At 42.8% G+C, this 16,096-nt stretch overlaps 1 protein-coding gene across 1 annotated transcript in view; it reads right to left on the bottom strand.

Annotated features, from left to right (window-relative positions):
* LOC126355849 (cytochrome P450 3A41-like) overlaps positions 1–16,096 on the bottom strand; it is a 257,307-nt gene that overhangs the window by 38,316 nt on the left and 202,895 nt on the right. The window contains exon 3 of the mRNA XM_050006329.1: positions 15,078–15,130. Coding sequence (XP_049862286.1) covers positions 15,078–15,130 — 53 coding nt within the window. The remainder of the gene's footprint in view (positions 1–15,077; positions 15,131–16,096) is intronic.

Consider the following 16,096-nt stretch of genomic DNA (forward strand, 5'->3'; position numbering starts at 1 on the left):
GGCAGTAGCCATTTCAGTAGTTGCGGGGCAACAGTCTGGATGACTGACTGATTTGGCCTTGTAACATCAGCTCTACTGTATAGTCCGTATCTATCTTGACCACAATAATGTGTTCACTATGCTGGTTATAGTAGCTTACCCGCATTCCTATTTTCCTATTCATTATTAAACCTACTCCTGCATTACCCCTATTTGATTTAGTGTTTATAACCCTGAAGTCACCTGACCAGAAGTCTTGTTCCTCCTGCCACCGAACTTCACTAATTCCCACTATATCTAACTTTAACCTACCCATTTCCCTTTTTAAATTTTCTAACCTACCTGCCCGATTGAGTGATCTGACATCCCACAACGAAGATAAGACAACCACTTGTATGAACATCAAGAGCTCAGATCGAAACCCGGTTCTAAGCAAAGAAGGGAAAGCAGAAAGGTGGAAGGAGTATATAGAGGGTCTATACAAGGGCGATGTACTTGAGAACAATATTATGGAAATGGAAGAGGATGTAGATGAAGATGAAATGGGAGATACCATACTGCGTGAAGAGTTTGACAGAGCACTGAAAGACCTGAGTCGAAACAAGGCCCCCGGAGTAGACAACATTCCATTGGAACTACTGACGGCCTTGGGAGAGCCAGTCCTGACAAAACTCTACCATCTGGTGAGCAAGATGTATGAAACAGGCGAAATACCCTCAGAACTCAAGAAGAATATAATAATTCCAATCCCAAAGAAAGCAGGTGTTGACAGATGTGAAAATTACCGAACAATCAGTTTAATAAGCCACAGCTGCAAAATACTAACGCGAATTCTTTACAGGCGAATGGAAAAACTAGTAGAAGCCGACCTCGAGGAAGATCAGTTTGGATTCCGTAGAAATACTGGAAAACGTGAGGCAATACTGACCTTACGACTTATGTTAGAAGAAAGATTAAGGAAAGGCAAAACTACGTTTCTAGCATTTGTAGACTTAGATAAAGCTTTTGACAATGTTGACTGGAATACTCTCTTTCAAATTCTAAAGGTGGCGGGGGTAAGATACAGGGAGCGAAAGGCTATTTACAATTTGTACAGAAACCAGATGGCAGTTATAAGAGTCGAGGGACATGAAAGGGAAGCAGTGGTTGGGAAGGGAGTAAGACAGGGTTGTAGCCTCTCCCCGAAGTTATTCAATCTGTATATTGAGCAAGCAGTAAAGGAAACAAAAGAAAAATTCGGAGAAGGTATTAAAATCCATGGAGAAGAAATAAAAACTTTGAGGTTCGCCGATGACATTGTAATTCTGTCAGAGACAGCAAAGGACTTGGAAGAGCAGTTGAATGGAATGGATAGCGTCTTGAAAGGAGGATATAAGATGAACTTCAACAAAAGCAAAACGAGGATCATGGAATGTAGTCGAATTAAGTCGGGTGAGGAATTAGATTAGGAAATGAGACACTTAAGGTAGTAAAGGAGGTTTGTTATTTGGGGAGCAAAATAACTGATGATGGTCGAAGTAGAGAGGATATAAAATGTAAAATGGCAATGGCAAGGAAAGCGTTTCTGAAGAAGAAAAATTTGTTAACATCGAGTATAGATTTAAGTGTCAGGAAGTCATTTCTGAAAGTATTTGTATGGAAATGGAAGAGGATGTAGATGAAGATGAAATGGGAGATACGATACTGCATGAAGTGAAACATGGACTATAAATAGTTTGGACAAGAAGAGGACAGAAGCTTTCGAAATGTGGTGCTACAGAAGAATGCTGAAGATTAGATGGGTAGATCACATAACTAATGAGGAGGTATTGAATAGAATTGGGGAGAAGTTTGTGGCACAACTTGACCAGAAGAAGGGATCGGTTGGTAGGACATGTTCTGAAGCATCAAGGGATCACCAATTTAGTATTGGAGGGCAGCGTGGAGGGTAAAAATCGTAGAGGGAGACCAAGAGATGAATGCACTAACCAGATTGAGAAGGATGTAAGTTGCAGTAGGTAGTGGGAGATGAAGAAGCTTGCACAGGGTAGAGTAGCATGGATAGCTGCATCAAACCAGTCTCAGGACTGAAGACCACAACAACAACAACTACTGTATAGTTAGATGAGGATGGTGTCCTCTTGGGTAAAATATTTCTGAGGTAAACTGTCCCCCGTTCGGATCTTCAGGCAGGCACTACTCAAAAGAATGTCGTTATCAGGAGGCACAAAACCGACATCCTACTGGTCGGTGCATGGAATGTTAGGTCCCCTAATCGAGCAGGTAGGTTAGAAAATTTAAAAAGGAAAATGGATGGATTGAAATTAGATACAGTGGGCGTTTGTGAAGTTCAGTAGCAGAAGGAACAGAACTTCTGGCCAGTTGAATACAGGGTTATAAATACAAACTCAAATAGGAGCAATGCGGAGCAGGTTTAATATGAATAAGAAAATAAGAATGCCCGAGACAGGGATTCGGATGACATTATTCTGAATGTCGTGTCCAAAAATTACTTCGATCTAATACTTAAAGAACCATCTAGTGAGCGTAACGGTTGTGACGTCCAAGCAACAAGCAGACCTGAACTTTCGGAATAGTTAAAGCAAGAGGAGGGCATCAGTTATCGTAACACACTGACAGCAACTATGACTGCATGCGTTTTAATGAAAAGTAGGAATTTTTTGCTTACTGAGACTGAGAGGATACAGCCTGCAAAATTTTTGAGTAGTCAACATCAAATATTCAGCTCTGACGACGAAGGTGTGAAGCACAAATAGAAAAAGTATTTTTCAGTATGCTGTATGTTCCGAGCAAAGTTTTAAGGAATGGGAAAGATGTTTTGGTCTTACGTAAAATCAATAAGCGGATCGATATCATCTATTCAGTCCCTCAGTGCCCTACTGGCATCGAAACGAAAAAAGGACAGGAAGGAGACCGAAATATTGCATTCGGTTTCACTACAGAAGATCTAACAGGATCCTTCTTTTCAATCATAGCACGAAAGCCGAAATGCCAGATATTGAATAACTGATAGTGGAAAAAAAAACCAACTACACTCGGTTAGTATTGGAAAGCATTTGGACCAGATGAGATACGTGTGAGATGTTACAGTGATTATGCAATAGAGCTTGCTCCCCTACTAGCAGCAGTTTATCATAGACCGCTGAAGCAAAGAAGAGTACTTGGCGACTTAAAAAAAGCGCACGTCACAGCCTCTTTAAGAAGAGTCGTAGGACAGATGCACACAGTTATAGGCCTCTATCGCTGACGTCATCAGCTGTACTTTCATGGAACGCTCGTTCCTGCAGAACAAAAACCTTCAGTATAAAAAATCAACATGGCTTCCGCAAACAGAGATCTTGCGAAACTCAACTCGCTCTGTTCCTGCAGGACATCCAGAGCGTTGTAGACACCGGCACTCAGGTTGATGCCGTGTTTCTGCACTTCAGGAAGGTATTCGATACAATCACGCACTATCACTTTGTGAAGAAAAACACAAGTTTACCCCGTATCGGACCAGCTATATGATGGTCTGAAGTTTTATTTGCCGACAAATCAGAATATGTCGCTCTTAATGTAAGAAAATCGACAGATGTAAAGGTACTTTCAGAAGCACCCCAAGGAAGTACGATTGGGCAGTTACTGTTTCCGATATACACTGACGCGCCATAGAAACTGGTATAGGTATGCGTAGTCAAATACAGGGATATGTAAATAGGCAGAATACGACGTTGTGGTCGGCAACGCCGACACTATGTCGTCAAAAGTATCCGGACACCTGGTTGAAAATGACGTACAAGTTCATGGCGCCCTCCATCAGTAATGTTGGAATTCAATATAGTGTTGTTTCACCCTCAGACTTGATTATAGCTTCCACTCCCGCATGCATATATTCAGTCAGGTGCTGGAAGGTTTCTTGGGCAATGGCAGCCCATTCTTCACAATTGCTGCACTGAGGAGAGGTATCGAAATCGGTCAGTGAGCCCTGGTACGAAGTCCCAAAACATCCTAAAGGTGTTCTATAGGATTCAAGTCAGGACTCTGTGCAGGCCATTCAATTACAGGGATGTTATTGTCGTGTGACTACTCCGCCACCACCGAATCCGGATTTTACTGTTGGCACTACACACACTGACAGATGACGTTCACCGGGCATTCGCCATTCCCATACCCTGCCACCGGTTCGCCACATTGTGTACCGTGATTAGTCACTCCTCACAACGTTTTTCCACTGTTCAATCGTCCAATGTTCACGCGCCTTACATCAAGACAGAAGTCGTTTGGCGTTTACCGTCGTGATGGGTGTCTTATGAGCAGACGCTCGACCATGAAATCCAAGTTTTCTCACCTTCCGCCTAATTATCATTGCAGTTGCAGTGGACTCTGATGCCGTTTGGGATTTTTGTGTGATGGTCTGGATAGATGTGTGCGACCCTCTTCAACTGTTGGCGGTCTCTGTCAGTCAACAGACGAGTTTGGCCTATACGCTTTAGTGCTGTACGTGTCCGTCCACGTTTACACTTCACTATCACATCTGAAACAGTGGACCTAGGGATGTTTAGGAGAGTGGAAATCTCGCGTACAGACGTATGACACAACTGACACCCAATCACCTTACCACGTTCGAAGTCCCATTCTGCTCTCTCACGATGTCTAATGAGTACTGAAGTTGCTGATATGGAGTACCTGGCAGTGGGTGGTAGCCCAATGGACCTAATATGAAAAACGTATGTTTTTTTGGAGTGTCCGGATACTTTCGATCACATAGTGTGTATAAGACAACATGTGTCTGGCGCAGTTCTTAGATCGGTTACTGCTGCTACAATGGTAGGTTATCAAGATTTAAGTGAGTTCGAACGTCGTGTTATAGTCGGCGCTCGAGCGATCGGACGCACCATCTCCTAGGTAGCGACAGAGTGCCGATTTTGCCATACGACCATTTCACGAGTGTACCGTGAACATAAGTAACCCCGTAAAAGAAATCAAGTCTCCGACATTGCTGCCCCCGGAAGAAGGTCCAGCAAGAACGGGACCAACGGAACCAACTGAAGAGAACCGTTCAGCGCGCCGTAAGTGCAACCCTTCTGCAAATTGCTCCATATTTCAAAACAGGTCCGTCAACAATTTTCAGGGTGCGAGCTATTGAACAAAACATCATCGGTATGTTATTTCGGAACGGAGGGCCCGCTGTGTACCCTAGATGACTGCACGACACAATGCTTTACGCATCGCCAGGACACGTCAACACCGACATTGGACTATTGATGACTGGTCGGGCGAGTCTCGTTTCAAGTTGTATCGACGGATGAACGTGTACGGGTATGGAGACAACCTCATGAATTCATGTACACTGCATGTCATCAGGGGCTGTTCAAGCTGGTGGAGGCTCTGTATTGGTGTGGGGCACGTGCAGTTGAAGTGATATGGGACCCCTGATACGTCTAGATATGGCAATGACAGGCGACACGTCCGTAAACATCGTGTCTGATCATCTGCATGCATTCATGTCCATTATACATTCCGACGGACTCGGGTAATTCCAGCAGGACACTGCACCACTCCACACTCCACTTCTGAGTTTAAACACTTTCGCTGGCCACCAATGGTGACATGCGTCGCGCGGGGTAGCCGCCCGGCTTCGCCCGTCGAAGGTTCGAGTCCTGCCTCGGGCATGAGTGTGTGTGTGTGTGTGTGTGTGTGTGTGTGTGTGTGTGTGTGTGTGTGTGTGTGTGTGTGTGTGTGTGTGTGTGTGTGTGTGTCGTCCTTAGCGTTAGTTTAAGTTAGATTAAGTAGTGTGTAAGCTTAGGGACCGATGACATCAGCAGTTTGGTCGCATAAGACCTAACCACGAATTTCCAAATTTCCCCAGACATGAACATTATTGAGCATATATGACATGACTTGCAACTTGCGGTTCAGGAGAGATCTACACCCCCTCGTACTCTTACGGATTTATGGACAGCCCTGCAGATTGATGGTGTGAATACCCTGCAGCACTACTTGAGACATTAGTCGAGTCCATGACACGCCGTGTTTCGGCGTTTCTGCGTTTTCGCGGGGGCCCTGCAAAATATTACGCAGCTGTACCAGTTTGACTCTTTAGTGTCTACAGAGAGTAGGAAAACCGGCTGCCAGACAAATTCACAGGAAATGTAATTCGTCCACGAAATACTTGTTCGACAGATTCTTGAGCATTGTTTCTCACTCTTGGACTCCCATACAGTAAGACTGATAGAAGAGATAGAGAAAATCCAAATAAGAGCAACTCGTTTCGTCAAGGAATCCTTTAGCCGGCGCGAGAGCGTTACGGAAATGCTCAACAAATTCCAGTGACAGACGTTGCAAGAGAAGCGTTGCACATCACGGAGAGGTTTACCATTGAAATTCCGAGAGAGTACGTTCCAGGTTCAAATGGCTCTGAGCACTATGGGACTCAACTGCTGTGGTCATCAGTCCCCTAGAACTTAGAACTACTTAAACCTAACTAACCTAAGGACATCACACACATCCATGCCCGAGACAGGATTCGAACCTGCGACCGTAGAAGTCGCACGGTTCCGGACTGCGCGCCTAGAACCGCGAGACCACCGCGGCCGGCAGTACGTTCCAGGACGAGTCGTACAACATATTACTTAATCCGACATACGTCTCACGAAACGACCAGAAGGAGGAAATTCGAGCTAATACCGAGGTTTACCGATATTCGTCGTTCCTGCAAGCCATTCGTGATTGGGATAGGGTAGGGGGGATCGATACTGATGCTAGAAGTTCCCTCCGCCACACATAATCAAATTGCTTTCGAAGTATAGATGTAGATGTTTTGTTATGAGGCATGGACCTCCAACACCTTATCGCCTACAATTGGTTTCACCGTCCTTTAGCCACTTCCCATACATAGATGCTTACGACAGGAGCAAGCGAACTGCCGACCAGCATGGCCGTTTCCGAGATGGTCGTTCCCAGCCGCCGATCCACAACACTCTGGCTTCTGTCAAAGTCGCTTGTATCGATGGGTCTCCTCACTTGCGGTTCGTATCGTCGCTAGAATGGGTCCCCATTCGTGTCTGCTCCAGCTGTATACTCGCCTTACCGCGTCACCTGCAAGCACCACCAAGCGGCTGCGGTGGACGGGTATCTTGATGGTTTGGCTTATCAAGCATACATTAGTCTGGGCGGCGTTGTCAGTTTTCAGCTTCTGTTACATCAGACAGACTATTCTGGACGTAAGGATCTTATTGACATGTCGAGTATGCTTGTTTGGCTTCGCTGTGCTTATACTTGATTATAAGGTCAAATAAATGGTACTGTAACGGTAGCATCACGTAAGAGAGTTCACTTTTAGCAACTTCGTCTTCCTGATATGGTCTTACACACCGATGCCAAGACTCTCCAACTCCACGACTGTCAGTTATGGACTCAGTCAGAACATGAGTATTTTTGAAAAGTGTGACTTGGCCATCTCTGCTTAACCCGGATTTAAGCACTGCAGAATTAGGATTGGCAGTTACCAATTTTTTTCGTGCAAGACTTCGAGCAGAAGAGAAACAGTGCAACATTCTCCACAGCCATTCACCAAGGGGGGGGGGGGGGGCAGTTGTTACGATACAGTGTGTTCATAAGCTAGTCATACAAAAGCAACCTTTAATTGTGAGAAAGGTAAATAACTTACAGAAACGTTTGATCCAGCACTCGATGCAAGTTCTATTTACAAATGTTCTATGTGGCAACATTTTGTTATGTGACGGTTGTCCCATCTGTAATCAATTTCCGGCTAAATCCTGTGAAGCAAGTCTAGAAGTATGGTGGCAACTGCTTGTGTCATCCGTGCATTATGCCGATTCAACTTTAACGCAGATATTGAAGGTGTCTTCATCACTGTACACACAATTTTATTACGTAAATCATCTTCACTCTCGGATTTTGTTCAACATTTCTACATAGAACTTAGCTTGTTTTTATTTCTCACTTTCCCTTAAACCTTGTAACAGTTGGAAATTTCAGGTTTTGAATGACAGGTGTTTCCGTAATACCTTCCAAATTGCAACACAAAGCCTATTCAATTCTCTTTGATTTACGCAGACTATGATTGTAAGACTGCCGAAATTGTTCAATTGCTGCGTCAGAGACTGCTGACTCACCCTGACCCGGCATCGTATGTGATACACAGCCAGTTACGGTGAAACGACTGAACAATTTTATAACAATTTGTTTCTGAGATGGCGGCTTGCGACACTTAGCTCTGAATTGTCCCTGAACTGCAGTAGCGATTTGCAACCGTAAAAAAAAAAAAAACTCCGCAAGCTCTGCACCATTATACGACTCCATGATGACTGTTGGTATAACTCATTCGCGCATGCCACCTTGCAGGAACGTCGGGAACTAACAATGATCGGCGGTAATGTAACTTGGAAGATATACCGCATTCAGTGATGTATCAAACATTTCTGTAAGATATTTAGCCTTTGCACAATTAAAGGCTACTTTTGCACAACTAATTTATAAACATCCTGTACTGAAATCTCTTTCCATTACATCTGCAAATCACTTCAAGACAAACTTAAAAAGGATACCGCTGCTTGTTCCCAGAACATCACCTCGGAGCGCATTCTGTGTCTCTAACTACACTGACATCGACGAGACATTAAACACCAGCTTCCTTTCCTTTCGTTGAACATTCCAAGTTTGAACATACTTGGCGATCCCGTTCATAAGAAACCAGCGTGCATAAATCAACCTTTGCACGAGTTCCCAATTCCCTATACCTGTCAATAAAACGGGTGTCACATATATATCTGTCATCTTGCAGCTCGCGCTAACGTTGCATGCGGCCCTTAACATCCTGGGATATTAGACACATGAGCCAAATTCTTATGAGAAATATTTTTGAAAAGGAGACGAGAACACTTACCAGAGCTCACAACGGGACGGCGCCTTTTCGTCGTCACCGATTTCGTCCACATTTATCGTATATGCAGGGCTTGGCCAGAAAAAATGACAGTGACAGAGTGGGAGCTCCAGACGCCAAAGCTCTTATAAAAAGTAGCATCTCTGAGACGGGTCAGCCGAGTCATGAGTCATTTATGTTTGCGTAGTTTCCTGTCAACGAGTGGCGCAATGAAGTGAGTATAGGATGCTAATCTGAGGGTCGTGAGTTCGAGGCGCTATGCAAAAACTTTTCTAAATTTTAATTGACAGTTTCTATGTTGCACTGTAAGTAAACCGAAATAAAGCTCAATGTATAGTATACATTAATATTTTCATGCAAGACATTAAAAATAAAGTCAAACGAAAATATGCGATTGCAAATTAATTTGCACGAAGGATTCTACCTACAGCCTCCACGAGCACTCTGCAAATAACTGTCCAAGCACGGATTGTAATTACAGCGTACAGGACTTCGTATTTTCTGAGTTTCAATTTGACCTTCGAGCACCTCTTGTTAGTTGCACGCGAACAATAGGTTCACAGTCAGGTACTATCGGCCAGTTGCCCATTGGGGACAAGGCTAGTTACAGCTATGGCGCTCAATCGCTTGCTAGCTTAACGTGAATTTATCGAGAATACTGTAAGAACACAGTGCGTTTATTGTTTTCCTTTAGAAACTTTAACACACCATTTAACAGTAAAAATGCGGCGTTTTGGCCAATAACGCGTGCAAGATGCCTAGAAAACTACTGCTTCCCCTGTTTTCACGGTGAATATCAGCCCAGCATGTGTAAGACATTAACCGTAGAAAAATAAAAGTATTTAATTTTATGTATGAAGTTCTCCTTTACACTTACAATCCCTTCTGGAAATTTATTAGCATTCTTAAATTTACCTTTGCGTTACCTTTTCATGCCCTCTACAAAAATATTAATAAATACCATATTCTGGGCATTACTTTGGTTTATTTTCAGTGTGAGGAATGTAAAAATTGAAAATAAAAAGAAATTTAAAAAGCTTTTCCACGGAAAGACACGACCTCACGACCATCTGATTACCATTCCGCACTCTTTCCACTGCGTCAACCACTGCCTACAAACTACGATAGCAAAAATAGTTCATGCCTCCGCCGACCTGCGCCAAAAATGCCATTTTTTGTAAAAGCTCGGTCGTCTGGAGCTCCCAATTCTGTCAATTTAGTTTCTGGTCAAGTCTTCACTATTTGAACGAAATTGGCAAAATATCCTCTCGTTACATACCGAGATTTTCAAAGACAGTCTACGAGATATTACTTAAAAACAAAGTTAAATTATTTTCAAAGTGCTACTCAATGAATGACTACGATCGCACTAAAAACAAGGTTCATTCGTGGCATCAGGGATGTGTCGGATTTTGCAGCACAGTATACTACAGAATCAGTGGGCGTTATGTTCACACTTGAATCTCAGAACTCTGAAGATCACGCCGACATGGACAAACTTAACATTCTGTACTGCGCGGAAAAGGCCTATGCCTTACCCGGCCTTAATCGTGTCATGCATTTTAGCAACATTCAATCTCCAGCCAAAGGTGACGACCCTCCCTAACAAAGCTGAGAGTGTTTCGGGTTATTTGTGTTTTTACTTTAATGTTACTTTTGGTTCAGGTCTGTTTCCGGTGCAAGCAGTTCGTTATGTTTACTCTTTTTCAATGGAGTTGTCCTCATTTGCACAGGAAGTAGTACATGTTGTGTATTAATCTAAGGTTTTTTTCTAACATTTCTACATCTACATCTACATGACTATTCTGCAATTCACAGTTAAGTGCTTGGCAGAGGGTTCATCGAACCACAATCATACTATCTCTCTACTACAACACTCCCTAACAGCGCGCGGGAAAAACGAACACCTAAACCTTTCTGTTCGAGCTCTGATTTCTCTTATTTTATTTTGATGATCATTCCTACCTATGTAGGTTGGGCTCAACAAAATATTTTCGCATTCGGAAGAGAAAGTTGGTGACTGAAATTTCGTAAAAAGGTCTCGCCGCGACGAAAAACGTCTATGCTGTAATGACTTCCATCCCAACTCGTGTATCATATCTGCCACACTCTCTCCCCTATAACGCGATAATACAAAACGAGCTGCCCTTCTTTGCACCCTCTCGATGTCCTCCGTCAATCCCACCTGGTAAGGATCCCACACCGCGCAGCAATATTCTAACAGAGGACGAACGAGTGTAGTGTAAGCTGTCTCTTTAGTGGACTTGTTGCATCTTCTAAGTGTCCTGCCAATGAAACGCAACCTTTGGCTCGCCTTCCCGACAATATTATCTATGTGGTCCTTCCAACTGAAGTTGTTTGTAATTTTAACACCCAGGTACTTAGTTGAATTGACAGCCTTGAGAATTGTACTATTTATCGAGTAATCGAATTCCAACGGATTTCTTTTGGAACTCATGTGGATCATCTCACACTTTTCGTTATTTAGCGTCAACTGCCACCTGCCACAGCATACAGCAATCTTTTCTAAATCGCTTTGCAACTGATACTGGTCTTCGGATGACCTTACTAGACAGTAAATTACAGCATCATCTGCGAACAACCAAGAGAACTGCTCAGATTGTCACCCAGATCATTTATATAGATCAGGAACAGCAGAGGTCTCAGGACGCTTCCCTGGGGAACACCTGATATCACTTCAGTTTTACTCAATGATTTGCCGTCTATTACTACGAACTGCGACCTTCCTGACAGGAAATCAAGAATCCAGTCGCACAACTGAGACGATTCCCCACAGGCCCGCAGCTTGATTAGAAGTCGCTTGTGAGGAACGGTGTCAAAAGCTTTCCAGAAATCTAGAAATACGGAATCAACTTGAGATCCCCTGTCGATTCCGGCCATTACGTCGTGCGAATAAAGAGCTAGCTGTGTTGCACAAGAGCGATGTTTTCTGAAGCCATGCTGATTACGTATCAATAGATCGTTCCCTTCGAGGTGATTCATAATGTTTGAATACAGTATATGCTCCAAAACTCTACTGCAAACCGACGTCAATGATATAGGTCTGTAGTTAGATGGATTACTCCTACTACCCTTCTTAAACACTGATGTGACCTGCGCAATTTTCCAATCTGTAGGTACAGATCTATCGGAGAGTGAGCGGTTGGAGTGCTAAGTAGGGAGCTATTGTATCAGCGTAATCTGAAAGAAACCTAATCGGTATACAATCTGGACGTGAAGACTTGCCCGTATCAAGCGATTTGAGTTGCTTCGCAAACCCTAAGGTATCTACTTCTAAGAAACTCATGTTAGCAGATGTTGGTGTTTCAAATTGTGGAATATTCCATTCGTCTTCCCTGGCGAAGGAATTTCGGAAAACTGCGTTCAATAACTCCGCTTTAGCGGCACAGTCGTCGGTAACAGTACCATCGGCACTGCGCAGCGAAGGCATTGACTGCGTCTTGCCGCTTGTGTACTTCACATACGACCAGAATTTCTTCGGATTTTCTACCAAATTTCGAGACAGTGTTTCGTTGTGGAACCTATTAAAGGCATCTCGCATTTAAGTCCGAGCCAAATTTCGCGCGTCTGTAAATTTTAGCCAATCTTCGGGATTTCGCGTTCTTCTGAACTTCGCATGCTTTTTCCGTTGCCTTTGCAACAGCGTTCGGACCTGTTTTGTGTACGACGGGGGATCAGTTCCATCTCTTACCAATTTATGAGGTATGAATCTCTCAATTGCTGTTGCTACTATATCTTTGAATTTGAGCAACATCTCGTCTACATTTGCATAGTCAGTTCGGAAGGAATGGAGACTGTCTTTTAGGAAGGCTTCTAGTGACACTTTATCCGCTTTTTTAAATTAGTGACACTTCATCCGCTTTTTTAAATAAAATTATTTTGCGTTTATTTATGATGGATTTGGAAGAAACGGTATTGAACCTAGCTACAACGACCTTATGATCACTAATCCCTGTATCAGTCATGATGCTCTCTATCAGCTCTGGATTGTTTGTGGCAAAGAGGTCAAGTGTGTTTTCGCAACCATTTACAATTCGCGTGGGTTCGTGGACTAAATGTTCGAAATAATTTTCGGAGAAAGCATTTAGGACAATCTCGGAAGATGTTTTCTGCCTACCACCGGTTTTCAACAAGTATTTTTGCCAACATTTAGTGCCGAAAACCCGGAATATAGAGTTCCGAAGGACGCACATGTTAGCAGAAGATCAGCAGGACCGGTTTTTGCTCTCGGGAGTGGAAGAGGTAGTAATAGTAACTTCAAGAAACATATAACTGAGGCAGCGAACTAAGCAAACAGTGTATTAGATGCCTTATATCCTTTAATAAGCAGAAGATCATCTCTAAATACGATAAACAGTATCCTACTTTATAAATCGATAATACAACTAATCTTACTGTATGCCTTCACCCTATGGGGACATGTAGCACCTACGCATCTCAGCACAGTTCAGGTTGTCCAAAATAGGGCATTGCGAATAATATTACATGCTCCATGGTTAGTTATAAATACGATTCACAATGACTTACAAATTAAAATTGTTTCAGAGCAGATCCGCTCCATGTCTCAAAGTTTGGCACCCAACTTCGTTACTCATCCATTACACCCATTTGTCAATTATCCAGGTGTGATATCAACGACGTCTCCGTAGCAGCGCGGCTGACTGCAGTGCGAAAGTTCCGGGTTCGATTTCCGATACTGCCGGCGATTTTGCTTTGGTGGGAGGACAGGAACGGGGTGCACTGAGTCTTTATGAGGCCTACTGATGAGCTATCCAACCGAGCAGTAGCGGCTCCAGGTCACGAATACCGACCACGGCCGGCAGAGCGGTGTGCTGACCACATGCCCCTCCCTACAAGATCCAATGACGCTATTGGCAGAGGATGACACGATGATAGGTCAGTAGCGATGGACTCGTGAAGGCCTTGTGACCGAATTTATGCTTATTATATCAATGACATGTATAAACACAGACGTACTACATCGGTTTCATTACCGCGTTAGTAATACAAACTGAGGCTCATGTTCAGCGCCATAACCACCGTTCCCACATATTCACATATGGATCACATATCATTGTAAATAATTTTTTGTAATGTTTCAGTATTGTAAAGAAGACGAGAGTGAGAAATTTCGGGTTGTAACAAGAGTCATACAAGGTGATTTCAGATAGTAAAGACTGGGCCTGAAAATCAGTTACAATACGACTAAATATAAAGTGTAAACATAGTATCGAAAAGAAAGTAGTACAAACTGAAAAGTAAAATCATTGACGAGGTTTTTACCTTTTGGCACGTTAAGGACAAAGACTGGCTCGACCGAAAAATATCAACTGAAGAGTAGCATGGTTTTCAAAAGCTAAGTTTACAACACATCTGGAAAATAATGTTTAGGGTCAGTGGTTATAACATGTCCTGACTTTGGCTGTAAGACATGGATTTCTGATGCAAAAACTATTCAAAAAATTCGATTGCTCAGTGAGAAATGAAGAAATTCCACCTGGGAATTACTATGAGGGACAGGAAAACAAACAAATGGATCAGGAGACTAGAGCGGAATGTGTAAAAAGCAAAGCACAGGACCTCGTTCAATGCTTGCCACAATTAACATTAACTGGAGATGAGCAGTACAGGCAACCATGTGAATGTATAGTAGGTGGAATAAATAAAATCTTTTACTGGATTTAAAGTAATAATAAAAGACCGACCGAGATGACGACGTCATGGAACGGACTGTAAAACATGAGTAAGAAGTAATTGAACGCCCGTGGAAGTCTAAACGACGTATTCAGCACTTCCAGTGGACAGTGTTGTACATTTCCCCTTAGCAAAAATGGTTCAAATGGCTCTGAGCACTATGGGACTTAACTTCTGAGGTCATCAGTCCCCTAGAACTTAGAACTATTTATACCTAATTAACCTAAAGACATCAAATACATCCTTGCCCGAGGCAAGATTCGAACCTGTGACCGTAGCGGTCGCGCGGTTCCAGACTGTAGCGCCTCGAACTTCCTGGCCACCTCAGCCGGTTTTCCCCTTAGCACAACCTAAGCTAGCTGGTGTTGTACACGACAAATGACAGAGTAATGAAACTTAAATAACTGATCATTAACACCTCTTGGTGTCTCCCCTCACAGATCCCCTTAATTAGCTTGTAATATGTGGCTTACTAGCTCGTATAGGGATATGTACTTACCCAAACACTTTCCCATACTGATGAACATTCTTCACGTCTTCCGCGCCGAACACCTGCAACAAAAGATATTGATAGCTATATTCAAACATTACTACAGAAGAAATTATGCACTAAACTTTTGCAGCCAATTTAATTTTAGTCTTCCCGGACACTAATGAAAATAACTGTAATGCATCACTCCATTCATTTGCTGTACCAAATGAAACAAGAAAATTTGCGGATTTTGTCTAGTATTGAACAATGACTCCATAGGTTATCTACTAATCGAGCGCTGCAAACTTCATTTTCTTTTAATTTTCGGCTATGTATTAGCGAGATGTGCAAGTATGGAGTTGAAAATCTATTACGGCTAATGTCCAATTTAAACAGTGAAATTTTGATATTATGCCCTCAGTATAGTATAATCAGTTAACTCGAGTGAGTACGAAACACACAGTGAAAGACAATGTAGACACTTTTCCTATGATTAATAGAGAATATTTGTAAGCTATTGAATGCAGATGTTCTGACTTGGGTCATATTACTGTTGGATAACTGCTTTCTTTGCGACTTGAGACATTTAAAATGAAATTGTTAATATTTTATAAGTCAACACCTTGTTTTCAGTTTTATCGGATGTGTAAAACAGAAACTTCACAGAACTTTTACGTACCGTAATCATGTGGAATGAATCGTGCAATACATCCTCCCATCCGAAAAATGTAATACTGTTGGGCAAGTGCGTTGTTACAAACATGGGTACTAGAGACTATAAGTAACGCTATATGATGTCCACAAACATTTGTTGTGGTCTTCAGTATGAAGACTGGTTTGATGCAACTCTCCGTGCTGGTCCATCCCATGCAAGCCTCTCCATCTCTGCATAAGTGCTACAACATCCCACTACTTAAACCTGCTTAATGTACTCAGTACTCTGACAGCGGACGTCGGCAGTGTACACTATCATATTGAAAGTATCCGGACACCCTTCTACATAATGCGGAATTTGCCATTAGATGTAACGAGAGGCGAATCTACTT

This window comes from Schistocerca gregaria, chromosome 1, assembly GCF_023897955.1.
Source record: "Schistocerca gregaria isolate iqSchGreg1 chromosome 1, iqSchGreg1.2, whole genome shotgun sequence".
Classification (NCBI taxonomy): domain Eukaryota; kingdom Metazoa; phylum Arthropoda; class Insecta; order Orthoptera; family Acrididae; genus Schistocerca; species Schistocerca gregaria.